This window comes from Rhipicephalus sanguineus, chromosome 7 (assembly GCF_013339695.2).
Source record: "Rhipicephalus sanguineus isolate Rsan-2018 chromosome 7, BIME_Rsan_1.4, whole genome shotgun sequence".
Taxonomy (NCBI): Eukaryota; Metazoa; Arthropoda; class Arachnida; order Ixodida; family Ixodidae; genus Rhipicephalus; species Rhipicephalus sanguineus.
In genome coordinates this window covers 159501438-159528369 of record NC_051182.1, presented here as the reverse complement: position 1 = coordinate 159528369, position 26932 = coordinate 159501438, and the positions used below count along the sequence as shown (strand labels likewise).

At 47.3% G+C, this 26932-nt stretch overlaps 2 protein-coding genes across 2 annotated transcripts; both read left to right on the top strand.

The window, feature by feature from the left end:
* The first annotated feature begins 485 nt into the window (after positions 1 to 485).
* On the top strand, positions 486 to 9440 carry LOC119399215 (tyrosine-protein kinase receptor torso-like). The gene is made up of 7 exons (XM_049417575.1): positions 486 to 492; positions 981 to 1082; positions 4209 to 4285; positions 5646 to 5814; positions 6822 to 7042; positions 8332 to 8443; positions 9304 to 9440. The coding sequence occupies exons 1-7, from the start codon at positions 486 to 488 to the stop codon at positions 9438 to 9440; spliced, it is 825 nt and encodes a 274-aa protein (XP_049273532.1).
* Positions 9441 to 10961: 1521 nt separating this feature from the next.
* On the top strand, positions 10962 to 21650 carry LOC125759168 (tyrosine-protein kinase receptor torso-like). The gene is made up of 6 exons (XM_049417574.1): positions 10962 to 11097; positions 13035 to 13231; positions 14552 to 14656; positions 16428 to 16642; positions 20368 to 20505; positions 21240 to 21650. Exons 1-6 carry the CDS (start codon positions 11088 to 11090, stop codon positions 21370 to 21372), a joined length of 798 nt encoding a protein of 265 aa, XP_049273531.1. The 5' UTR covers positions 10962 to 11087; the 3' UTR covers positions 21373 to 21650.
* Positions 21651 to 26932: the final 5282 nt, after the last annotated feature.

The window sequence follows — 26932 nt, the reverse complement described above, 5'->3', positions numbered from 1 at the left end:
TTGTTGTTGTTGTTACATTGCATGAAAAGAACAACCTCGACAGCATATATGCATGTGTACACAGCGCTATCAGGGGCTCATTCCTGTGACAGACCTGATCGACGAACAACACCAGTTTCGAGTCACAGTCGTATCCAAAAGTGGGCCAATGAGCCAAGCCAAAACAAGTCCATGGACTTACTACGCGGAGAGTAAGCATGCTAAAATTTATTTTCTATTGTCCTGTATTCTGTTGTAGCAGTGCTCGTGTTACCACTCACTCCGCGATATTTCATAGGAGCTACGCCTGGGATTTATGCGGACCGCTCTTCGGTCAGCCAGGAAAAAAAAAACTTTTTCCCAACTAAAACTGGGAACACAACCTCTAGCAATGTAAAGTGACATAAAAGTCACAGTTTCGCCGCAAGCGCGAAAAAATGAATGCGATAGCCACAAATCGGAATGTTATACGAAGTAAGGCTAGCAGCAAACTTCTTTAGGATCCGATGCCGCGTAACTCTACGAAACGCTGGCGTAATGAAATACGGCCGCTCCAGGGAACGAAGTGGTTTTCGTGGTGTGTGCCATCTCAGCGCAAAGTAACCGGTGAGAGCACCGCACGGACAAAGGTAGGAGGCGTCTACTGATGTCTGTCGATATAGTGCACGCGCCCACGTGCTTGACCACGCCCTTTTGATCAAAGTCCGCAGTTTCCGCCCGAGCGACGCAGCCCTTCTACCGAAACCCTTTCACGCTCCTTCGCCCGACGGCGCGTTTCATCCCTGCTTGAGACGCGCCCGTCTGCAGCCTCCGCAAGCTTTCGCTCGCGCATAGAACATACGACTCGCGGGGCGATATGATCGATTTGTACTTTATGCGATACATGACGGCGACGGCGAAATGCGCCTCGAGTGTCCATGTAATTGCTATCGCAATATAACTAATATATAGTTATACCGCTGGTTCATTGTGATTCTTTCACACGTTTTCTTTTATCGCAGACGCCAGTGCGCCAGGTGAACCATTGAACGTAACCGTGTCCAAGTCGACACCAAATGGCCGCTTCATTGTCTCTCGGCTGTCGTGGTCAACCGGGGACAAGTGTAAGTGATAGAATCCCGTGCATTAGAAAATCTGAGCCGAAACCAGCGTGCCATCTTCGGGAAAATGTGCAGCGCGGCACGGACAAAGGACAAGAAACGCAGAACACGAGTGCTGACTCTCAACTGAAATTTATTTCGTGCACAAACAAAAAAAAAGAACAAAAATATTTAGACCACATGGTGATTGCCAGATAAACAAGAGAAGCGCGGGAACACGCCATTCAAAAATTCTGTTTCTTTTTTGTGCAGTGCGATAGAGGTCTGGCTGATACAACGAGCGGCATCCACGTGCATATTATAAGCCTCGATTATCTCACGGCTTGTTTGACCTTTATTTTTGTACATCATGGCTGTTTCTTGAAACAAGGGTTCACATTTGCATCTGCTGCAGTGGGCTGCCAAATTAGAAGTCGTAGAATTTTTTACAGCCCCGAAGTGTTCTCTAAGGCGAATATTCAAACATCGACCAGTTTGCCCGTAATACACCTTGCCACAAGAGAGTGGAATTGCATAAACTACCCCCAAGGAACAAGAAACGAACTTACGCGTGTGCTTAAGCTGCAGTCCACTTTCGTCCTTTGGGGTGAAAAAGTAATGATTCAGAGGCAGGGCGTGTGCATCGGGTCTCAGGTAGCACCCGTTCTGAGTGAAATTTTTCTCGGCAAGGTTGACCGAATTTTGGAAGGCACCAAGACAGCAGGGATAGTGAAAATCTTCAGGTTTGTAGATAACTACTTAACCATTACGCGGTCGAACAATGGGTCTGGAGAAGTTAACAAGATAGTTTCTTCCTTTCAAGAAGGCGGACTGGGTTTGGAATTCACTTACGAGTTGCCTTCTAATAATGAGATCCAGTTTTTAGACTTGAAGTTAAAATTCAGTCCGCAGCACTTGTGTTGGGAATACAACCCTAGATCATGTAAGCCCATACTACATTTTTCTTCGGCTCATTCCAAACTGGTAAAAAGGGGCATAGCGGCGACATGCCTGGGCTCCGCCCTCAAAAAGTCGTGCCACCACGTCGCGCAGTTTAGCTTTTCTCGGCAGCTAGACAGGTTAAAAGAAGCGGGTTTCCCACAGGCCACAGTTGTCTCCGTTTGTGAAGGGCTCCTAAAAAAGCTTAAGAAAGGCAATCCTCAACATGACCAGGCCTTAAAAGAAAAGAAAGGGAAAATCGCCGTTATTCCTTACGCACACCGGATGGCGCACGGCTTAAAGAAGGTAGCATCTAAATATCAAGTACGAGTCATATTTTCCGCGAAGAACAGGTTATCCAGCTTATGCCATCTGGCCAACAAACCTAAGCGCAAGCCAATCACATCGTGTCAGCTTAAGCACACGCGTAAGTTCGTTTCTTGTTCCTTGGGGGTGGTTTATGCAATTCCGCTCTCTTGTGGCAAGGTGTATTACGGGCAAACTGGTCGACGTTTGAATATTCGCCTCAGAGAACACTTCGGTGCTGTAAACAATTCTACGACTTCTAATTTTGCCGCCCACTGCAGCAGATGCAAATGTGAACCCTTGTTTCAAGAAACAGCCGTGATGTACAAAAATAAAGGTCAAACAAGCCGTGAGATAACCGAGGCTTATCATATGCACGTGGATGCCGCTCGTTGTATCAGCCAGACCTCTATCGCACTGCACAAAAAAGAAACAGAATTTTTGAATGGCATGTTCCCGCGCTTCTCTTGTTTATCTGGCAATAACCATGTGGTCTAAATATTTTTGTTTTTTGTTTGTGCACGAAATAAATTTCAGTTGAGAGTCAGCGCTCCTGTTGTGCGTTTCTTGTCCTTCGTCCGTGCCGCGCTGCACATTTTCCCGAAGATGTTAGTACACCAACTCGCCCAGATCGCCGTATTAGTTCAGCGTGCCATAGTTGCGAAAACGAGCAAGTCAAGAATGCTTGTCACTGCCAAAGCGATCGTCTGTAACCTAGCGGGAAAGTTATAAACTAATCGAGTCGGTGCAACTTGAAAGATGCAGAATCAGCTACAGGCACACAAGGGTAATGAAACGTAACGCGCTTGCTACGGGTCTGCCTCAGTCTTCCTAGAGTCTGACTTTGCCACTGTCGTGCGACAGGAATTCCTATCACGACCTTCTTCACGACACATAGGAAAGCTGGATACATGGCCCTCGTTATGTTGTTCCCTATTAGACTGTGCCATTTCTTGTTGCAATAATTACTGCTTACGGGTGTTTGCGTATATATGAGTAGTTATTACGCCTAAAATCAGGCTTGAAAATAAAAGAAAAACGCCACAGGAATTTCGCTTTGCGGACGTATTTTAGTCTACGAAGTTTATGAATGGATGACAAAGGAAAAAGCCAACAAGAACTCCAAAGTGCAGATACGATTGAAGCTTGCGTAATTTGAAAATAACGCACAGCCTTGACCGCTCGAGGTATTATACAAACAAGAGTGTACGAACAAACACGCTCATTCTCTTCCCTCCCCCGACTTCTACAGCTACGGTGGCATGACAAAGAGACAACATTTACCAGTAAGTCACGAACACATATCCTATTTTAATTTGGTAACTTCTAATTTTAAAGAAAAATCTCAAGTTTTCTTTTAAAAAAATCCAGCCAGCTCCACTTCGCGTACACCGTAGAAACAGCGAAGCTTATGCCCGTCATTCATCAGGCTGTATCGTACTCCTATGTTTTTCAAGTGTTCCCTTCGCTGGCGCTTAGCTTCGGCCTTCCTTGCGCCAACATCGCGGTTGGCTCGGCGACGACATGCCCGTTCTCGCGTAAGCTCACGTCGGGTGGCTTCTTCATCGGGAGAACGAGAAATGTTCGCCAATCTGAAAGCGCAAACTCCTGAACACTGACACGCTATTTTACACTCCACTGCCCCTCACCGCCACCCCATCTTGGTGTGTTTCTCGAAGGTGCACCCCTCGACAACCTCCGTCCTCGCCCTCGCATCTCGCAGCACGGCGCAACTCTCCCTTTCCTAGCGAGCCTGACTCTCGCCACACTGCAAGGCCAAAAGCCACGTGATCAGTTCTACGCCGACCCCGGACATGAAAGCCTCGACTAAGAATAGCTTCGCTGTTAAAATTGAGCGTTCTCGCATTTTTTAAATATTTGTGTATTCTGTTTCTTTTTTTCAAGATCCTTCGTGCAATTACGCCCTCGACATTCTGCCGGACCAGTGGAATGTTCCCTCTTCTCATATTAAACTTTCCAAGGTACGTCTTTCGGAGTCGCACTCGCAAGTTGTATTAAAGGGGCCCTGCAGAGCACGCACGCACGCACGCACGCACGCACGCACGCACGCACGCACGCACGCACGCACGCACTCACTCACTCACTCACTCACTCACTCACTCACTCACTCACTCACTCACTCACTCACTCACTCACTCACTCACTCACTCACTCACTCACTCACTCACTCACTCACTCACTCACTCACTCACTCACTCACTCACTCACTCACTCACTCACTCACTCACTCACTCACTCACTCACTCACTCACTCACTCACTCACTCACTCACTCACTCACTCACTCACTCACTCACTCACTCACTCACTCACTCACTCACTCACTCACTCACGCGCACATGGCATAATCACAACCAATGTAAGTGTCGCACAGCCGCAGACTAGGTGTTAACACTGTGCCAATGACTCATCAACATTTTGATCACTTGGCGGGCCTGTGGCCGCCTCACGGATACTGTTGCAAACGCAGAAGTGACGTCATTGGCTCCGAGATCGACACGTGCGCTGACCGCTCGCTGAGCCCATGATGAAGCCACTAACAGGCTTAGCAGGCTTGGTCGTAGCCATGGTGTGCTGACATACGTGTATGCCGTGCTGTTGTTGGCGGCAACGTTTATAGAACCAGGTCAGTTGCAAAACTAAGCGATGTTGCGCGGCGCCGCCGCCATCAGCGACAGATGTGGCGCTGAACCGCAGCAATTCATCTAGAGAGTAACTCTCATTATTCGTGAGTGTTGACATTTCTGTGCCAGACCATAATTGCCATCGCTGTTTGTTCTTCGACATGCTAAGAATAGACCTAACGCAAATGTGATGCGTTGAATAAAGTGCTACATGATTTATACGCTTTGCACATTGGCATCCCCATACCGTGCTGAACTTTCATCGCGAGAGAAATTAAGCCTGTAAAGCGTGCTTCTTTGCAACAGTGGTCTATGTGAGAAGATGCCAACTTTACGAAGGCAGTTTGTTTGAAGTTGCACACAGCATATATGCCACCATTCGATTCGTCACAGCGACGCGGTGACTTCGTGCGGGAAACCGATCATCATCATCATCATCATCATCATCATCATCATCATCATCATCATCATCATTATCATCATCATCATTATTCTCATCATCATCATCATTAGAAAGGACAGTAGTTGCTGTCCTTAGGAAGGCAAGTTCTCTTGACACGTCGGCACTATCCGCATTCCCTTTTTAATATTTTCTTATCACATACTTTATTGAAATTGATGCCATGGAGTCCAGAGATGCATCCTCATATACTAACGTGTCTGGGCATTTGTGCTTCACTGAACACTTTTATCTCCAGCCGTACGATGTGTTCCACTACGACATACGTGGTCTCCGGTTTGACACCAACTACACGCTGGTACTGCGAAGCACAGACACTACGGAGAAACTGAGCAGCGGCCCGGTCACTGTGTGGTTCAAGACGCCCAGCTGCTTGGACTGCTACCAGTTCAACTTCAGCCTGTGCGGTAAGGAGGCTGTTACCACGGCATTAAAAAGGAAAGGTGGGCTCACTGGTATTTCATTTTTTCGCAAATAAAGAAGAGCGTAGGATGGACTACGCATGAAGAAAATATCACAAAACACAAGCGCTCGTATTGTGTGACACTTTCGCTCTGAACATCCTTCGCAGAACATAGAACATGGGGGGCAGAGGCAGAAACGCCGTCGTTGCCCCCCCCCCCCCTTTTATGGGTTTCAAGCCTTAAGCAACTCGAATTATGACATCTTGTTCTGGAGATGCATTATGGTTCTGCAATGACGGGAGAGCAACTCGGGTTTGTTGGTACATTGCGACAGAGCTAACAAAAAATTATGGTTACTTCAATAATATTGCTTTGTTGCTATGTGGTTATGGCATTAGCCGTGCATAAATAAAAAGTCATGCAAAAAAATGAAATAAGGTGGTCATGCGAAAATAAAGCTATATTTCTCTATTACTGTAATATCAGTAAAACGATGACTGCGGCTAGTTGATTCATGTCAAAGTTTTGATTGTGCGCTGATTGAAAGAATCACAACGAACAAGACAGACTGCAGATAACTTCTGCAGAAGTTGATTTGCAGGCGAAAACGCAAAATACTGACGTTGCATAGGCGAGGGCATTGTATGCTTATCGTTCTGACGTGTGCCTTGTACTGTACATATTATCTGTGAACAACGCATGAACTAAAAGAGTTGCGCTTTGTGCCGTCAACCTCTGTCCGTCTGAGTGTCTTCGTTGCAATTCTTCCAATCAGCGCATATTCAAAACTTTATCACCGCTATAACTGTTGTATTGTTTGCGTATCGCACAATGGCACGATTAGTTCATCATACACGCATACCTCCCTTTACCCCCCCCCCCCCCCACACACACACAGGCGTAACACACACACAGGCGTTTTTCTTCAGGCGTAAAACGAAAGTCACAGCTCTGATTCAACATGAAATCCATAGCTGGCTGTGTATGGAGGATCCGTCTTTCCCTCGCAGCTCCCGGGCCACCCAGCCAACTGATGGTACACGAGGTGGAGCGTCCCTCCTCGACTTGGGTGGCACCGCCCAGTCACGGCCTCCAGATCGCCTGGTCGCCACCTGCCTACGCCTCAGAGGAGAACCGCCTACTCGGCTACCAGGTGACCATCGAGGAGGAGAGGTCAATCTTCGACATCCGGAAAAAGCCGACGCGCAGGATCAAGCGGACTGTAAACGCAGTAAGCCATCCCTGCTTTGTTTCCTTTGTTTAGCGAACTTAATTTCTTCCCTGATTTCTCTGTAGTGTACATTGCAGAATACACAGGGACACAAGAGGAACACACTACTAAACTGTTCCTGCGTCTTTGTTTGCCCTGCGCTGTTCATTGCGAAGGTTGTCTACCAACAAGGCCAACTTTAAACTGCGTCGTTTTCTTTCTTTCTTTCTTTCTTTCTTTCTTTCTTTCTTTCTTTCTTTCTTTCTTTCTTTCTTTCTTTCTTTCTTTCTTTCTTTCTTTCTTTCTTTCTTTCTTTCTTTCTTTCTTTCTTTCTTTCTTTCTTTCTTTCTTTCTTTCTTTCTTCGTCATACATTTCATACTTTCTGTCCTTGATTTATTACATTCATCAGTGATAAATAATTAATTCGCTGAAGTCTCTTCTCCTCTTTAAGTTCTTCATTCGTCCAACTCCACCTTTAATTACACAAATTTGTCGTTCATTCAATGCCGCATCCAGATTTTCATTCCATTATTCCAGTTTATTCTTTATCCCGTGGTCTTTATTGCTTTGTCGTGCCCTTTTTTATTCATTAGGTTCTTGTTGCGCTTCTTTCCTGTGTTAATCTATTTTATGCATGCCCTCATCTTGTCTTGTCTTGTCGCCTAGATCTTGGCTCATACCCACAAGGGGGATTGGCCACACTGTACTTTATAATGTAAATGGTTTACACAACGCTTGCTAAAAAAAAAAAGAGAGAGAAATTAGATAAGAACTATAATAACATTCCTTTAAAAAAAAAGTGAAAGGGGCAGAAGCTTTTGATAAACCATAATATATAAACAAATTAGCAAAAATAAAGAAGGGGGTCAACGAATTGGATGTAACTGGCGGTACCACTAGCAGCGTATCCTTCCCTCATCTATTTCATAAACTTCTAGTTCTTCTTTTTCACACTTCGCTATTCTTTCCTGTACGCGTTCCACTTTATTTTTTTTTTCTCCAATTTTTCATGAATCTTTTTTTTTTCAGACGGACACAAACAGTTGTCATATATTGTGACGGTGAAGACGTGGCAAAGTTATCACTTCTCTTTGGCCGGTCTTGCCGTGCCTAAAGGTACGGCAAGCATTGCCTAAAGGCACGCGTGGCCTTTAGGCAATGCACACAGTCAAACATGCTCATATTCTGATGTCCACCTGTGTTGTCCTTCCGTTGCATTGTTTTATATTGCTCGCTGTCGAATGGGTAATTGTCGTCGCTATACGTCTACCATGTTTGTCCTTTTTTTCCCCCATCGTCAATTCGCCAGGAGACGCAGCAGCTGAGCGTGTCAGAGATCTTGGATGGCGCCCTCTACCGGGTTCTGGTGCAGGCGCAGAGCCCCGCAGGTCTGGGGCAGCCGGCCGTCACAAAGTACAGCCGTGAGTGGGCTATTTATTATCTGGATACTCAGCGGCATAGTCTTGGTTGTAACCACTTTCCGCCGAATTTAGACAATATGCTCAGAACAAGCGTGCCACAGTAGTAATGCTGCCACTTATCCTCAAGCCTTCTTTCTTAAAACATATCCGGAAGAGTACGCTGCTAGTGCTACCGACCACTGAAGCCAACTTTGTTTTACTTTTTTATTCTTTTTTTTTTCAATCGTTATCCTACGGCTTTTTTATTTCTCAACTCTTTCATTTTTTATTTACATCGCGTTTCGTTGTTATTTCTTTTTGAAGTTTCATAGGGTTTACATTTCCCTTTATAATTGTCAGTGTGGCCAATCCCCCTCGTGGGTATGAGCCAGTCTCCTTAAGGCGACAAACAAACAAACAATATCCTATGACAGGTGCCACTTTCGTGCCATATTGTTCAATCAGCTACAGACACTGATTGTTGCCGCAGATCGCACGGGAATATGCCATGTGGAATACACCATTCTAATTGCGAGTAATTACATTTGTTACTTTCGCCTTGATGTTTCCCTATGCTTCCTTGCATCATTTTGTTTTGCTCCTGTAGCTTATCCTAACCCCTCTCCTTTCTAATGCACTGTAAGTTGTGATGAGACAATAAATAGACAAACCAAGACAGACAACAAATTAACAGTAGAAAAATAAAACTAGAGCAAAGATTGTAGCACCGCTGGTATTACTGCGCTCGAAAGAAGTACTTCTTATGGCGTTCCAACCATCAGTGCCGTTCCGGGATTGAAGTCATAATGGTGCTATTTAGCGTGTGTGCTACGACGCTCACGCTTTAACCCCCTAAATATTTGAATAATCAGGGCACGCAGGATACAACACCATTTTGTTCTGGAGCATCGGGATCTGCGTGGTGTTCGTGACTATGGCCACGTCGGTTGCCTTGTGGTTCGCCATCCAGCAACGACGACGTCGATTGAGGGCAGTCTCCGAATGGGTGCGTATGTAAGACTCTCTCCTAGGCGAGCGCAGGGTTCTCCATTAGGTGGTAGGAGTTTCACCGCAGCGCCTCCCCCCCCCCTCTTTGTCTTGACAGCTATTATCGTCACATACTTGCTTGGCCATAACAATGCACGTTAAACAATGACCGGACAAGTCCGAATGAGGAAAGGCATGAGAAGACTTGGCGCCCTCTTTTGATGATTAATAGGGGGAGCGCCCCTCCAGCCCCCCCCTACCCCTCCCCTGTGCGCACGCCAATTGTCTCACTGCAACTCCGCGTCTGGGGCAACTTCTCGCAAGCAGTACTATACATGTATCTATAAAGACTTGCAACAGATCCAACTCGCTTTGTTGGAATGTACAGTCGGTAACAATATGAAACGGAACACCGAATTTTTCTTGAAGCAATGATTAGCCGTCATATACGGATATGAGTGCGATGTACTTATTTGCAGAACGTGCTTCCCCGTTTCAATATACTATAATCCCGTGAACAATTTTGTATTTGCCAACTGCATTTAGGTGTTCTGGCAACTTGAAGGTAATTTCAGTGTTCCCTTTCATATTGGTAGCCACTGTACATATATATAAGCTCATTTTCATCGAAGTCTTCAACCCAGCGCTCGGATGCGCGCAACGCGACGTGTCTTCCTGTATCTCTTACAACCACTTTCTCCATCGTGACATGACGTCCAAGATATCTATGAGTCGACGATAATTTATAACCAGATTGGTCTCGGAGGCCTTAGCTATGCTATAGCCGGAAATGAAGCGGAAACCGGATGTGAATTAAGAGACCAAAAGTAGAAGCCGGAAGTGATTGATCAATCAGCCTATTAGTCTTAATATATTTTCGCGAAAGGGTTATGAAAGGGATAAGTGACAGCCACCTGATAGTAGCCGAAGCCACAGGAAATCCATAAGAATTTCTTTGAAAGGAAAGCTTCTAGTTGAAGAAATAACCCTTTTGCCACCTGGCGGGATTCCGCAGGACTCACTTGCAATATTCTGGGCCTATGCGGTTCCAGTAGTTGACTAATCCGCCCTGCTGCGGATTGCTAGCTTCCTGGTTAGCTCAATTGGTAGGGCGACCGCCTCGAAATGCCTTGGTCCCGGGTGTGATCCCCGGATCAGGACAAATTTTTCATCAACTAGAAGCTTTGCTTTCTGAGAAACCCATATGGATTTCCTTGTGACTACACTCAGGTGGTTGTCAATTATTATTTTCATAGCCTATTACTCAGTTGATCAATCAATCAATCAATCAATCAATCAATCAATCAATCAATCAATCAATCAATCAATCAATCAATCAATCAATCAATCAATCAATCAATCAATCAATCAATCAATCAATCAATCAATCCTGTTTCGCGCGCCCATCATCAGTACCGCGGACTTTCAGAAGCTGGACGAAGCGTCGCCAGCGTCCGCGTCTTCCAAGGAGTCTTCTGACGCGGAGCATCCGAGCTCATCACGCCAGTTCCTGCGGCTGCACAGGAATGCCTTCCGGCTGCTGCACAGGTCCTGGGACACGTACGAGATCCCCTACGAGACCCTCGAACTGCACGAAGAGATCGGCCGGGGCGCTTTCAGCGTGGTACACAGGGCTCACGTTTGGCTGGGAAAAGTCCGGGAGACAGTCGCCGTCAAGATGCTCAAGGGTAGGTCTGGAGTGAGCGCGCCTTAAACACGGAGCTGTTTAAGGCCCAGGTAACCACGCTTTCTAGTCCATCTGCGAGAGCGGAGCCTGATGGTAGGAAGAGCATGGGTAAAGCCAAGTGGGTGAGAGAGAAGCCTAGTGTAGCGAGTTGGGCTTGGTAATAAAAGGGTTGCGACCGGGAGAGGGTGAAGGGTGGTAGAGAGGAGGGGAGCTACGGCGGGATCGAAGCAGGAGGTGTGGAGAGGAGGCCCGGCTGATAAACATCCTGGAAAAGCTGAGGGTCTCGCACTCGTTCAGGAATGTTCGGCAATGGCCAAGCTAAAACTGATGCCACCAGCTCCGCTGTTTAATCAGCCTTTGCGACGTTAAGTCGCTTGAAGCTGCACAATTTTTTAACGCGAAAGTGTTTTATGGCGGGGTCCACCATGGCTCCACTGACGTATTTACGTCACGGATATGACGTTGTAAAATATAAAGACTAACAGTTGGCAAAGAAAAAAAGTTCCGTCACCGGGAGTCGAACTCACGAACCCTCGCTCCGCAGCGCGGGGCGCGAAACGATTCGGCCACAGACGACACGTTCTTTGCCATACTAACGGCGAGCTATTTAAATACACCATTTGCCGGTGGCAGTACTCAGAGATCGGTGGTACATCTGCGTGTTTTCGTTATCACTAGAGAGATGGCGCGAAGGGCTCGAAGAGCGCGCTCTAAAGGTCGTCGCCCCACGCGGATGAGCGCGCGCCTCTACAGAGCGTGGTCGCTCGTGCGCGGGCTTATCTCGTGATGGCGGTGGTGTGCACGTCTTATGCTCTCACCGCAAGTTTGCGTTGAGAGCACGAGGGACCCTTCGCTCACTGCAGCGGCCGCTTTTGCGAAAGGAGCGCGTTGCTCAACAGAAATAAGCTACAGCTGTGACGGTTAGTTCGCGCTCATCCTGTGTATGTTCGTTCCGTGCGCCGTTTCCGCTTGAGCAGCGCGTTGCAAGTTTCGAGCTGCTTGCCGTTCTTCGCGTGACATTAGAATTCGTTGCTGTAGCATTCATTCCTTCGCGCTTGGGGTGAAAGAATGCAGAACAAATGCTCAACTACGTCTGTGAAGACACGTTTCACTTTCGTGTTATACCGATTCCTATGACAGAGCGATTAGCCATGTTTGTTTTTATTATTTACAATTTTTTTCAGTTTTTAACAGAAAACCAAAATGATCAGGACTAAAGGCACTAGCATGCACCTAGCTGAGGCCATGACCCCTGTACAATATGTGCCTCCGGCGAAGCAACATAACTAAAGAAGAACAGCATGAGCACACACTTAAACATTATCGTTGGGGTGAATAGTAAAATACAGCATATTAGTCAATCACCGAGAGTAGCATAAGCAGCATAAGTGACATAGGTAACATAAGTAACAAAAGTAACTGATAACACAAGGCGTAAGACAACTAACTATACCTACATACTTTTCTTTTATACAATTTGTAGAAGGCGATTCTCTTATCGCATCTAACAATTCTTTGTTTCCATTTAAGAGCTTGCGAATTTTGTACTTCAAGCATTGAATCCCCATGATTTGTTCTAATCTTAGGCAGTTTATAGTTAACCACACAAAAATTGCAATCTGTGGTCGTTTGAAGATAGGTGGAATCAAAATTTGCCCAATTTTCTTTAATTTGCATGAACATATCAAGTGAGAGCTTCTCTATATGAAGAAGATTTGGTGGAACTAACTTATTCTTAATTTGATATGCAGATGTGGTATAATTGAAGCGGAAATCGCCTTTGTGAATCTCTTGTATAACGCTCAAACTGATGGGTCTGCGATTCAAGATTTTTACGTCTCCCTTGTGTGTTGATACGACGTTGGCCTCTTTCGGACGCACTGGTACAGTTGAAATCTTTCTGTGTCATTGAAATCTGAATTCATCGACGTCGATCAGACAATCCGACGACTGAGGAGAGAAGGAACCTTCAGCGAGAGATCGAACTGCTCAAGCTGGTGGGCAAGCACGCCAACGTGGTCAACATGCGAGCTTATTGCACGATTGGGTCCAGGCTGGCGTTGGTCGTCGAGTACTGTCCACTGGGCGACCTCAGGACCTACCTCATAAGGATCAGGGCAAGACTCGCAAAAGGGGTAGGTGCACCCGTTGCCCGACATCTCGTAATTCTAAATTTAGAGGACTCATTTAATGCCTATACGAGTATGTTGCAGGTCTCCGAAGTATCGCTGTACATTCAGTCATCAAGTGATTGAACTATTCATGCACAAATTATTGCACGCCCTCCAACTCAGTTCTTTCTATACTTGCACTGGGAGAAAAGGGACGCGAAAAAGCAAGTAGCTCTAGTGTTCCCGGTATATGAACTGTGTGCTGTAGTTTTCCACATGCGACAACAGCGCCAGAACGCATAGCCTAGCGATCAGGAGAAGCAAAACTGGGTCATCACCGGACTAGAGACCACTGCAGCGCGCGCGGCTTTCCCCGCCATGATTGGACGTACCTTGGCTGGCAGGGGTGCTATTCTGGACATTGTCAAATTCCGCCATGTCGTCAAATTTCGCAATGGCGAACTTTTAAGCCAATCAGAGAGAGCGTAAGCAGCTCCCTGGGCCAATCACAGGGGACAAGATGACAATTTGACAAATTTGACAAATTTGACAACATGGCGGAATTCGGCGGTGTCCATAATAGCACATTAGACTAGCGGGGGAACCCGCACGCACGTCTCATTTTCTTTTAACACCTAGCGGCTGACGACGGCGACGCTGGGCCGCATAGACGTGCGCGCAGGGGGGGGGGGGGGTCGGGGCGGCGGCCGAGCACCCCCCACCTAATGCCTCATCTCTGCACGGCGTTCTGGACGTAAGGGCCTCGTGGGAGGGGATGGGAAGAGGGGGATGATGCTGCGGTAAAGTTTCACCCACTTTGCTCCCACTTTGCTCCCCCCAAATGAACAGCCCTAAAACCCTACGCACGCGTATGCTCAGCCGTTAAACGAGAGCTGTTTAGCTCCCTCTTGTCAGTAAATGGTGCCTGTACGAAATGGCGTTTGCATAATACGGACCTTCATTGCAAAATTGTTCTACATGAAGAACAAGCTCAATTTGCGACCGAAGGACTGCCTTGAAATCAGTTTGCCGCATCGCTTGTGCAGGCTTGTGAAAACACATCGGACAGCGGTGATCCAGGACCTCTGAACGCGTCAACATCGAGCGCCGATTCTGGCATCCAAGAAGGTGAGTTTAAGAATATACTTACACGAAAAATCAATATGCAGAATGAAATAAACAACAGCGGCTGTTACTGATTGTAAGTGGTATGGAGGTAACACTATGCCAAATGTGCTGTTTATCTGAACTAACCATACAATCACTGAGAGCTTAGATGGCAAGGATGACAAATACAGACAATCGATTGGCATCGGCGTGCTTAATTCTTTTCGACATTAAAAGGTCTCACAGGCACAGGTTACTAATGCATTTGTTCTTGCAGATCTTGGGGACGTGCCGCCACTGATGCATCTTCTGTCGCTAGCGCGGCAAGTGGCCCAAGGAATGGTGAGTGATTTGAACGCGAGCAAAACGAGGTGTCTGGAGCCTCATTTGGACTTCGGATTGCCTGCGAAAAGTGTAACACTGAAGCGGTTCAGATGTCAGAGCTTATAGATAAGTTTGTGGAAAGGTTTGGCAGAAGTTCCCGTGGCGCCGAATTCGTTCCCCGAATTATTGCGAATCGTCTCCACTGCGATGTTTTCTTGTATGTATGTATGTATGTATGTATGTATGTATGTATGTATGTATGTATGTATGTATGTATGTATGTATGTATGTATGTATGTATGTATGTATGTATGTATGTATGTATGTATGTATGTATGTATGTATGTATGTATGTATGTATGTATGTATGTATGTATGTATGTATGTATGTATGTATGTATGCATGCATGCATGCATGTATGTATGTATGTATGTATGCATGCATGCATGCATGTATGTATGTATGTATGTATGTATGTATGTATGTATGTATGTATGTATGTATGTATGTATGTATGTATGTATTGTAATACATCGCAAAGAACGCCACGCTGCGTGTAAGACAACCATCGAAATAACTGCATCAGAAGGAATTTAATTTTATTAATCGATATTGAGCACGTGCCTTGGGTATATCCCTCGCAACGTATTGTCTCACGCGCTATGCGCTTTCTCGTTGGCGTGTATTCTTTTTCGCCTTGTTAAAGCACTTGTGGTGTGTTTTCTTCATCCTGCGTCGTTTTTTTGCGCTTAAAGTTTTATTTGAGTATGTATCTATGTTGGACTCCCGTTAAATTAACGATTCGTCACGTGGTCTTGTTTGCTCCTAACGTCACGTGTGAAGAAAGGTCCATAAAAGTGAGGCCAGATTGGTTGCTCATAGTGTCACCTTGAAGCCAAGGTTCGACTGTATGCATAATTTGACGCCTATCTAGTGCACCTGCTCATGACTGCCTTTCTTGGTCGATATTGGAGGGACAGGTGTAACCTGCAAATGGAGGTATAAATGAGCGGCATTCTCCAAGATCTCTTGCACAATTCCTGGAAGTACAACATCCATAAAAGGCTCGATCGAGTCACGCTCCCGCCAGGCACATTTTTCTTAAAGGTGTTCTGAGCCACTTTCCAAGTAATAATCAAATTACGTCAGTGTCGGAGTTGATTGCCTCACAAACTGACTGGCGCAAAAATTGCTCGAATCCGTCAAGAACGAGCGACGTTAGAAGGGCTTGTCGTGCGCTTCAAGCGCTTTCTCTGTTCTCTCGAACCGACGAACGCGCTGGAAGCTACAGAGAGATAGATGGCAAGGTATAAAGAAGTTACGTCAAAGCGCGTGATGAAACGAGGTTGCTCTCTCCTGCTGTGATTCCTGAGCGCGCTAGTCTGGCTACTGTGTAATGTTATCAGACTATCGAGCGCGGCGCCTGCACGTGGCGGCACGCTGTGGCAAAATGCGCATCTGATCCAAACGCCGTTCTTAATTTATGTTCGCTATTGACCAATAGCATGCTGTCTGTTGCGCGACGTCAAACAATAGGCGTCAACAGTTTCGAAGAGAGTGAGCGCATGCCTCTGTATGAAAAAAGGAGCGCGCGAGAAAACGGCAACTTCGCGTTGCGCTTCTAAACCCTCCTGGCCGCGCACGACTGCCAAATTTCGCTGAGCTGTTCACAGCAGCGTCTGCTTTCCGCAATATGTGTTTTCTCACCAAGCCCGAGGGAAGGTTCATGACCCCCTTAACGTAACTAAAGCTCATTCTGCTGCTGTTGCTTTGGACGGACTGTCGCAGGAGTTCCTCTCCTCCAAGCGCGTGGTGCATCGCGACCTGGCTGCCCGCAACGTGTTGCTGGTCAGCGAACATCACGCCAAGATCGCCGACCTGGGCTTGTCCAGGGACACCTACGAGGAAGGCCTGTACCGCAAGCAAGGAGCCGGTCGCCTGCCGGCCCGCTGGATGGCGCTCGAATCGCTCTCTCACATGACCTACACCACCATGAGCGACGTGTGCGTGAGGAGTGCTTGTTCACCTCTACTCTTCTCTCATATCTACCCTACTCTCTTCATATGGTAATGCACTGCCTGGAATGACAAGGACCGAAGAAAAACGAAAGACAACACAGGGTGATGCGCGAACTAACAACTTACTTCATTTCGAGCATGGACAGAGTTATGCACAGGCTCGAAACAGTAAAAGAAATTCATTATGTTACAGCGCGACAAGGACGAGGAAGGTACACATATGACAGGACACAGCGCTTCATATGTGTCAGGCACAGGCTTATGTGTGCCTTAGAAAGTTTTCTCGGCCTCTTCGCGCTGTAACATAACGAATGAATACCAACTAGCCCGGTTTACTGTACTCCTAAATAAAAGAAAGGAGGAAAACGAATAAAGAAATGAAATTCATCAATCAAAAACGGCAGACAATAGCCTGTACTTAAGTCTTTCCATGCTCGAAATAAAGTGGTTAGGTTGCGCATCGCCCTGTGTTGTCTTTCGTTTTCTTCGGTCCTCGTCATTCCTGGCAGAGCATTATAAGATGAAGTCGCACCAACTAGCCCCCGCTGCAGCCTTACTCTACTCTCTACTCTCGCATTCGTTAAATAGCGCGCTTTTCGTCACAAGCTGAGATGTTGGAAGATTTAAGGATTTGGGCCGTCACCCGTTAGAAGTATACGTATTCCTCTACGCAGAAACAAGTGCTCGTTAAAAAAAAAATCAAAGCCACTTTCACCCCAAGTGAAAGCTGTACGAACTGCAGGGCATTGATTCGCCTGTTTTTCCCTTGTGTTTGTGTTGTATTTATCTGCTTTTTTTCTGTTCTTTCGCGTTCATTTCTTGTGTTTATCTGCTCTTTCGCGCTCCTTTCTGTTCTCTTCGTGTGATTGTGTTATAATTTCTATCCGCTTTTGTTCTTTTCTTGTGATTATCTCATTTGTTTTGTGATTATCCATTTTCTGTTCTATGGTATTCTTTCTACTACTTTTCGACTGTTCGTTGCTCCGAGCGCTATCCATCTAACTCCTGGCGCAGGCGTTTCGCCTTCGCTTCTCTCTTCCGTAGATTTGTTTCTAACTACAGTGCGTAACTTCCGACGCTCTCGCTTCGCTGGCTCGGACATACGAATTAGCCCGTCGACGACGCTGGCGTTCACGCGTAAGCGCGCGCTGGCGTTCCAAGCGTGCAGCCTGCTCGGCTTATGTGTATCAAACATGGGATTTGCGCAACGCCATCGCGAGACATGAGACGCTGCGGGACAACAACGACAACAACGCGAAACATGAGACGACGACAGGGTGCTCTCTTAACCTTAAACCATCTCTGAAATTTTAGGGGCGAAGCTCCTTATAGCGGCACCCGTTCGTCCCCTGTATGTAGTGCGTAACCAGTCTTAACGCTAGTACCAGATCTTGACCTCCAAGGTGGTGCCGGTGGAAGTTTTCTGCTGTGCGTTGTTGAACAATAAAAGATTCGCAGCGTGCGCGTTAACTAAAAGCCGAATTCTTCTGTCTCTCATTCCCCATTAGCAGCCATTGGCATGTTCCAGCAGGAAACATTAGTAGAAGTAGAAGTGTAAGTGTTAGCTAAAAGCCGACTTCTTCTGTCTCTCATTCCCCATTAGCAGCCATTGTTTACCTCCAAGGTAGTGCCTGGTGAGATTTCTCCTGTGCGTGATTAAACAATAAAAATTCACAGCGTACATGTAAAATTAAAGTGAGCTGCAAGTCGCCATGACTCTCATCGACCCTTTAGTATAAACCGGCCCGATCTCACGTCGTTGATGATGTACTGGGCGTGAAGCTGCTCGACGCCGCCGCCAAGATCCTGCCGTACGAGAGCTTCGCCCCACTCATCATCATTCACCCCGTGGATATGCTGTGGAATTTTTTTTAACGTTACAAGTAAACTTGCAGAGAGTGTAATTGCAGTGTGTGTAATTTGATTGAGCTGCGTAGGAGGAGCGATCCCGAAGGCAATGCAAAACCACGTGATGTGAAGAAAGCCTCCATTTCTTCCGATCGCGGAGGCCGTGCGAGACCACGTTGGGTGCCAACAGCTTTCGGGTGGTGGTGGTGGGAGATCAATACACAATCGGCTGAGAAAAAAAAGAAGATGGTTTTCACCTTCCTGTCGTCTTAGGCAAATGCATAAGGGGGGCGTGTCTTTTTCCCATCATTCTTTAAGCGAAGCTTTGTATAAGTTAAAGATTTAAGCGGCGGCGGCGCTGTTGTACGCGAAGAAACCCGGCGTCGGTGAGATTACAGAAATGCGGCCTTCCAAGGTGCACCGGTCACATGCCTGTTTGTATGCGCCGTTTTACAATAATTGATGCTCTCTCGGTGGTGGGCTTGTCGTCGATCATCCATTTCTCATTTAGCAATCTGGTGTTTTATCGAGGTGACATGTTATTTGAGGTTGCCACATTTCAATTTTGCCTGGATATGAACGCATGACCGTCGTTGTTGCCGGTAACAACTGAAGTGTTGCGCTGCTAAGCACGTGGACTAAGGTCCACTTCCTGGCACGAAGGAAAGAAACAGCTAGGAGGGAGCATCGCACAATGAGATAGAAAGAAAGAAAGAAATAAATAAATAAAGAAAGAAAGAAAGAAAGAAAGAAAGAAAGAAAGGAAGGAAGGAAGGAAGGAAAGAAGGAAGGAAGGAAGGAAGGAAAGAAGAAAGGAATAACGTAGTACACATAAGCGGATCGTTTTCCGCTTGTCTGTTCTGCACGCACTTTCATGAAGCGGAAAACTGCAGTTCAGTACCCACTACATTTTACGAGAAAAAAAGAAATAGCATTTTTACGCTTTTCGGGGAGTCCTGACTGGCCGCGTATACGACTCTCTTTAAAGAGACACGTGAAGTCTTATTGGAGATCGTTACTCTCTTCTGAGAGTCGCGGGACCCAAAAGAGAGTTAACGTGTCCCCTTAAAAGTCAGGAGTCACCAAAATGAGTAACACATACTATTTTTTTTCGTACAGTGTAGCTTCGTGCTTCTTTCTGGTGGATGACCAGTTTCGACTTTCGAGAAAGGTTATTCACCTAGCAGCTTTTCGCAGAACTGACCTGCCAGAAAGAAAGATGTCACAGGGTCCCTCATGCATTCGCCTAAGACGACTCGAAGGCGAAAGTCATCTTTTTCTTCTCAGTCAATGTATTCATCCTCCCCCGCCACCCTTCGAAAGCCTTCTGCACCTGACGTGATCTTGCACTGCCTCCAAGACCGGATGCACTGTGAGCTTTCTGCCCCTCACATGGTTTTGAAGTGCCCCCGTGATCGGCCCACCTTTGACCAAACAACGATGTCGCCAGATGACGTCATCATTTGACGTCACATTATGTGATGTCATGATGACATCACAAAATTTGGCAACCTATGACGTTATGGGGACGTGATACAGTGACGTCATCACGCGCTGGTGATTTTTTGCATCACTTGTGTTGACGCCGATGCCGATGGTCATTTTGCGCGTTTGATGAGGCTTCTAAGGGTTTCGCTTTAGTAAAGAGAGAGAGAGAGACTCTTTATTGGAAAAACAGATTTTTGCCGGCGTCAGTATACCGCTGGCATGCTACTCTGTGTAGGGATGGGGAACGGGATTGACAGACTAAAGAAGAAAGGGAAGGAAATAATAATAAAAAGAAAGAATATAAAAAAAATGAAATGCGCAGCCATCTATGAGAGTGCATTGCAGCCAATAACTCGCTTTTTTGTGGCGTCTAGGTGGTCCTTCGGCGTGCTTCTGTGGGAAGTGGTTAGTCTTGGCGCCGCGCCTTATCCAGGCGTTGCCAACCACCAGCTGTTGGAATTCCTGACGGCAGGGAACCGCTTGACGAAGCCGGCCAGCTGTCCACAAGAAACGTAATGACACATTCCTCAGTTTGTGTGGGTGCGTGCGTGTGTGGGGACTACAGGTGCGGGGGCCATAGTCCCACGTCCAAACGAACATGAACCAAGTCTGATAATTCAAGGAGCCGTTGTGTTCTTCCCGACGGCTTGTTTTCAACGTGCTCATGTTTATCTATAGCCGCGCAAATAATTAAACTAGCGTGCGATTTTCCTGTGCGTCAGCGCCATATGACGGAGCCAAGTTGCAATCAGGGGCCAGCGTAAGCGCGTGCCCGTTAAGCGCGCGCAGCTAGGCCTATTGTTTACTAGGCTTTTCGTTCTTAAGGACATCACACCATATTAACACACTTCAGACGAATCATGCTCTTCGGCTTATCTAATGAGTGGTTGTGCGTGTGGCGTATCTTTAAATCTGATTTCCTCGATTGCTTGCTGCAACGTTCATCTTCGGAGCACAATATACGAGTAAAACTATTCGCCTACTGACACTGCATTATTTGTCTGAAGTGCGCTGATATAGGGCTACGTCCTTAAGAAGGAACAACCTAGCAGACGATGGGCTCTGGTGAGTAAGCTTTGGGGGCACGCGCTTACCCTCGCCGTGTTTGCAACTCGGCACCGTGATAGAGCGCTGACACACTGAAAAGTCGTCGCTCGCGAACGCTCGTTAAAGATCTGGGCAGCCGTACTTATGTCCACGTGCGACCGTTTACGTATCGCTGTCGCTTTCTCGGCTTTGTTCCCAGGTACGACCTCATGACTTCTTGCTGGAACGCCAGCCCCATCTGCAGGCCGACTTTTTCAGCGATCGTGAGCAGACTTGATGGGATCCTGGAGCAGTCGCAGGAATACTTCAGTTTCAGCTCGGAATCTGAATAGCGTGGCTGCTCCCGTCACTCGATGAACTACTGTTCGTCTCACGGTTCACAAGTTATAGTGGAGGGAAGCAGGTCTTCGGCCCACTTAAGGACTTGGACTTGAAGATAGTACTAAATGTCTGAACCGTTACGGATGGCATCGCGCCAACTATTTATTTGTAGTTTTGTCAGTTATCTACTTACTGTTCAGTTATCGCCTCTATTTGTCTGTTTTGTGGCATATCGCGCCTTTTATTTTTGTGCAACCGCCCACACCTTTTGCTTAGACGAGTGGAGCAGATCTAGAGATATAAAGCCAGATGCGCATGCGCCAGAGTGATTATATCAAGATACATTACCTTTCTTTGTGCGCTGTAAGGCTATGCCCGAAAGCTTCAGCTGGAACATTTCGCACTTGCGTAAAAAAAATCACCGAGCCTGGGATTGTGCTTCACGCACAGGTAAGGTGTATTTTCTTTGTGTGAAATAGCCGAGCCAGCCGGCTGGCTGGTTGATTCTTCCCCGGATACTTGGCGCAACTCAAGCCGGGGGATCGTCCATGAATCGGACGGTGCCTTGTTTAGGAGCCGGTGTGTGGTTCATCGGATTTTGTCAGGTATCTGTCTTGAGAGTTTTGCGATGTCAGAAAATGAAAGAAAGGAGGTGAAACAACGCGAAGCCTGCGCAATCCACCAAGTTGCGTAGAGAATTCGTCTGAGTCGGGAAGGTATTCACGTAATTCTGCAAGTAAGTTCGATTGTTTATTTAAAGTTCGAAATTGCCATGTGTTTGTCGTTTCGCGTAGTGAACTTCGAGCAGAAGACCGGGAAAAAATGAGGGCTTGTAATAACTAGCTTCCATGTATATCACGTTGTTGACATACTTCTTCACTGTCATCACTGTTTTGTGTATATCTTTGACGTGAAGATAAACAGGTGAAAGCTTGGGCACTACTTGTCCAGTTCTATTTGGCGTTTGTCCTTCGTGCCTTTCGCTTAGCGCAGCCGCATTAGGATGCCGTACCAACTAGCCCAAGTTGAAGCTTTGTTGATCGAAATCTTCCATGGTCTTAAATGATAAGCCATAGTTCGCCGTTGAACTTTGATATACACAGACTCGTCAGTTTTCGGCAACCGCGTGGCCTTAGTTCTTCGAAACTGCTGCTTGCAGACAAGGTTTGATTTCTTGCTGGCAAGAGTGAAAACCTCAGACGACTGTTTCAGTTTCCTACAATGTTTACTAAAGAGAACTACGGCTGCGATCGTTCAGCCACCGTTGAAATAATGGATGGTACATGGATTTTCCTAGTCTTCGTGCTTGCGGCTTCGAGTGCTCTTGTAGCTTTGTTGATTGTTGTTTTGATTTTGTTTCGGATAAAAGAACGACTCGTTATGAACTATAGTCAGTTGATTTGAATTGGTGAGCCCAATAAAATCTCCGAGGCGGTGAAGTGGAACTGCTGAACTTTGTCTTGCGACAAAGTGGCTGCACGCCACACGGAGACGAAAGAAGCTTAGGTACATCCATGTTTACTACCTATCGTTCCCATGCTGGCTGAAGCGCCATGCGTTGCAGCTTCCATACACACTAGCGCCGCATTTCCCTCCAGCCTACTCTTATGAAACGCTATGACTTGAGCTATGGCCCTTGGATTACTTTGCTTCCGTCAGATTATAAAAGGAGACGTCCCTTTGTATCTATGCAAACTATGCGAACAGCCGTTTCTGGCGCCGTAGATGTCCGCCGTCGGCGTCTGTAACCACTATCGCGCGAAAGAAAAAAAATTACATGAGAAAATAAATATCCAGGATCGGATGGGATTAAACAAGGGCCCTTTGCGTGGCAGCCCATTATTCTACCACAGAGCCACGCCGCTGCTTGAAACTCCTTCGCAAAAAGACCCTATGCAGGCGTCATGTCGGGCAAAAATCGCGTTTGCTTGTGTAATATAGCGTGGTAGAAGCGTGTAAATTTACAACGAGGCCTCACACAATGCGAATTGGGTAATGAGTGGGTCGTTTAATGCTTCCAACCCATTACAAAGGGCTCAGCCATAATTCATCGTTATCAGCCACAGCATCAACAAAGTCCACATAATGAATTACAGATGTCTAGCGGGTACCATGCTTTTCCGCAGAATGATAAATGATGGCATAGCAGGTGCTCCCTTATATACATTGCAAAAATTGACAATTTATGGCGTAGTGGGTACTTTGCAAGTCTACTTGTATTAGTTACCCCAACAGAGTTTACAATAGGCTCTAGAAAGGTAGCTCTTCCAACTTTCGCTGCGACTGTGCCGAGTGTTCCGCGCAGGCCTGACGTTTCTCTCATATTTATGAAGGGAATTTAACGTCAGGATTCAAGAAACACATCCATATTTATCTCCAGTATGACCGAAATCTGGACACCGATTGTGAAATCGCGCTTTTGTTCCATGGTTATGTTTTAACGTATGGTGACCACACGGGGTGCCTGGAGAAAAAAAAAAAAACCTTGAGACGACTGAAGTCTGTGTAGCTCATGAACATACCAAGAAAAAAAAATGGGACGAAGGCAGTCGTGCGGGCCCGACCACATGCAGCCCGTGGGCCTCGAGTTTGAGGCATTTGCCCTAGCTCAATCTGCAGGGACGTTTTCGCCCTTCGTACCTTCGGAGAAAAGAACCACATAAAAGTGACATGTAACTAACTTTATTAGGTGTGTCTTCTCGCGATAGCTTTTTCAGGTAGGGCTCATACCGTAAGATGGATACACGAAATTTCGCATAATGAAGCATAATTGACTAACAAATCGCATTTCAAATATCGTCTTAAATGAAGACGGGTGCAAGTGATAAGCACGTAGTCTTATTCTATCTAAATTATGCGAATATATAATTGCGCACTCTGCGCACGTGCGCGTAGAAAGCGCACGCACGTGCACTGCATGGACACGTTGACGATGCTCAGTGGAGCAGTGTCCTTTGCTTCGCTATAAATACGCGGCCGCAGCAGCATCCTTGTCACAATGGACGCTCCTCCTGGTTCGGAGCTCACCGTCACTGACGACACCCTGCTTGAGGAGCACAATGAGGAGCCATGCTTGGCGCAGATGCGACTCATCGGAGACGGCGTAGTCGAGTCCATTCCGAAGGAAGAGGACGTCGGAATTACACCTCGCTGCAGAACGTGCACGCTCAACAGCCCGCTCAAATTCGGCCATTGTGCGACTTGAAGTCGTCACCACGTCAGCCCGACGTCCAGTCAGGGCTCTTGCCCAGCTACCACCTCGTCGGCCAGCAACCCACGACGGGAGCGCAACAAACCCGACCCCACTTCAGAACCAGCGCCGCAGGAAGACGCCAAAGTCGACAGACGGCGCAAAGTACAGACGGCACTCGTGAGGAAGAGCTCCGCAAGAAGCCCACCAGCCCAACGCCAAATACCGTTACAGCAGCTAGCCACAGCACCCCAGCAGACGTAGACAGTGAGCCACCACCTTCCATCAAAGGGGAAAAGCCCTCCACCCAACTCTAATCACGGCCCTTCCGCATCAAGTGAGCACAGTCTCTACTACACCCGCCAGCAGCAGTGAGTCGCCAGCTGGGACCAGCGAGAGTCGTGGCGTGGATAATACTCGACCACAGCAGTGCACCGTTGACGATGTGCACTATGTGAGGGCACCTGAGGCAGCTTCTGCCGAGTGCCCTCATGAAAAGTGTGTTTCCGCCAGCCACGAGGCGCAGTGGCGCAGGACTAATAAAAATTGAGCCGTGCCTTCCGCACGTGCCTACCGCGACCATCAAGGCCATGATCCAGCAAGGCCTTGTACCTAACCCTATCTACACGTCAGCTACTCCAACTACACGAGGTCCCAAGCTGCTCCCCCCAGACGTCTTGTAGTCTTCCCCTACTGGCCAATCTTCCCTATAAAATTTGGCACAGTACCTGCGCACAGCGCTGGCAGTAACCACGGGCTCGGCATCAGGAGCCCAAGCTGCCTTATGGCTCCACGAATGGACGTCCTCTTCTCTAATCACGGCCACCATCCATGCATCTGTCGCTAGCCAGTTACACTCCTAGACTGGCACCGCCACAGCCCTTGAACCTTCAGCAAGGTGCCCTGTCCCTAGGCAAACACAAAGCTGCGCGTGAGCCTGAACCAGCCTATTGCCACAGCTGGAGGAGAGTCCATCACCTGTTCACTGTTCAGTGCTTGCACCAGTCGCTACTCCACCAGCAGGTGTCATGGCTCCAGAAGCGGCTTCGTTTGTCTCATTGGCTGCTACAGCATCTGTGTAGCTGAAAGCCCAAATACCTATTTCTTCTCCCCAGCAAAACACCTTTCGGCATTTTTCTGCTGTGACACCACAACAGTAGAAAGTGCCACCTGTTCAACAGCCACAGCACCAGCCGCAACAGCACCGGAATCCACAGCCACAGCATCCACAAAACCATCATTCGCAGCACCAGCAGTCGCAGCAGGCACAGAAGTGACCACCCATGTCCTCATCCTCTTTCCAGCGACCGCCAACGTCTCATCCTTCCTTGCAGCAGGAATCCACAACCAGTCAAGACAGCTATCAGACATTCTATAAGAAGGACAGAAGGAAGGCGATGCCTCCCAATTCCTCTTCTCCGGCCTCTGGTGAGGATAGCAAGCCTGACAGTGTCGGTGGTGCGTCGTCTGTTGTGCACGAGTCCGATTCTGACACAAGTGTTACTCCATGTCCTGCGCCAATTACTTGCACGACAATCAGCCACACGAGGCTGAAAAAGGCTTGGTTGCAACGGCATTCTCAAAATGAAGAAACCTCGTGATGGAGAGGCACGGTTGGATGGCTGTAGTGCTTGCGTCTCACCTGCCAAGCAGGAACCAGTATCGATCAGGACAACCATTAATGGCCATGACACTGAAGCAGGTGGCTCCATAAGGGAGGACTGCAGTTCCAGCTCTGCATCGGAGGCCGAAAAACCAGCGATGAGTCGTAAGGCAAGAATTACCATAAAGCGAGGCGTCAACAGAGAAGTCTGGCAGCAAGAGGCAGCGGGGGAACAGTGAGAGTAACAGTGATGCAGCTGCTCAAGGAGCATACACGAAGAAGGAAGAAAGCAAGAAATGATTTCTCGAAGACTAGGCAGGAGAGGCCCAAGGGCATGAAGCACGATACAGCTGATGAATTGGCTACAGTGCCCGGAAAAAGCAAGCACGATCAGCAGAAAAGCCCACCATCGCCCAACTGAAGAAGTCGGTGAAGTCGTTTCTCCAGGATGCGTCTTGTTATGATGTTGCTCCAAAACTCCCAAAGTGCAAAGCGTGTAGGACCACACCAAACCAGAGGAGCAAGAAAATGCCAAACATCTTCTGCCGCTTCTACGCATTCAGAAAGCTACGCTTTGGCAAGAATGGTCATCAATGTGGGGGCGCTGACCATCATCATTTGTCAAGAACGGCTCACAGTACATGGCTTGATTCAAGTTAGATGGAACACCTGCTATGTTCAACAGTTTCGCTATTTAGGGATACGAGAGATATAGCTAGAAGTCTCAACAGTTTATATACACGACAACTAGGGGACACGCGAAATCGGCAAAAACGGA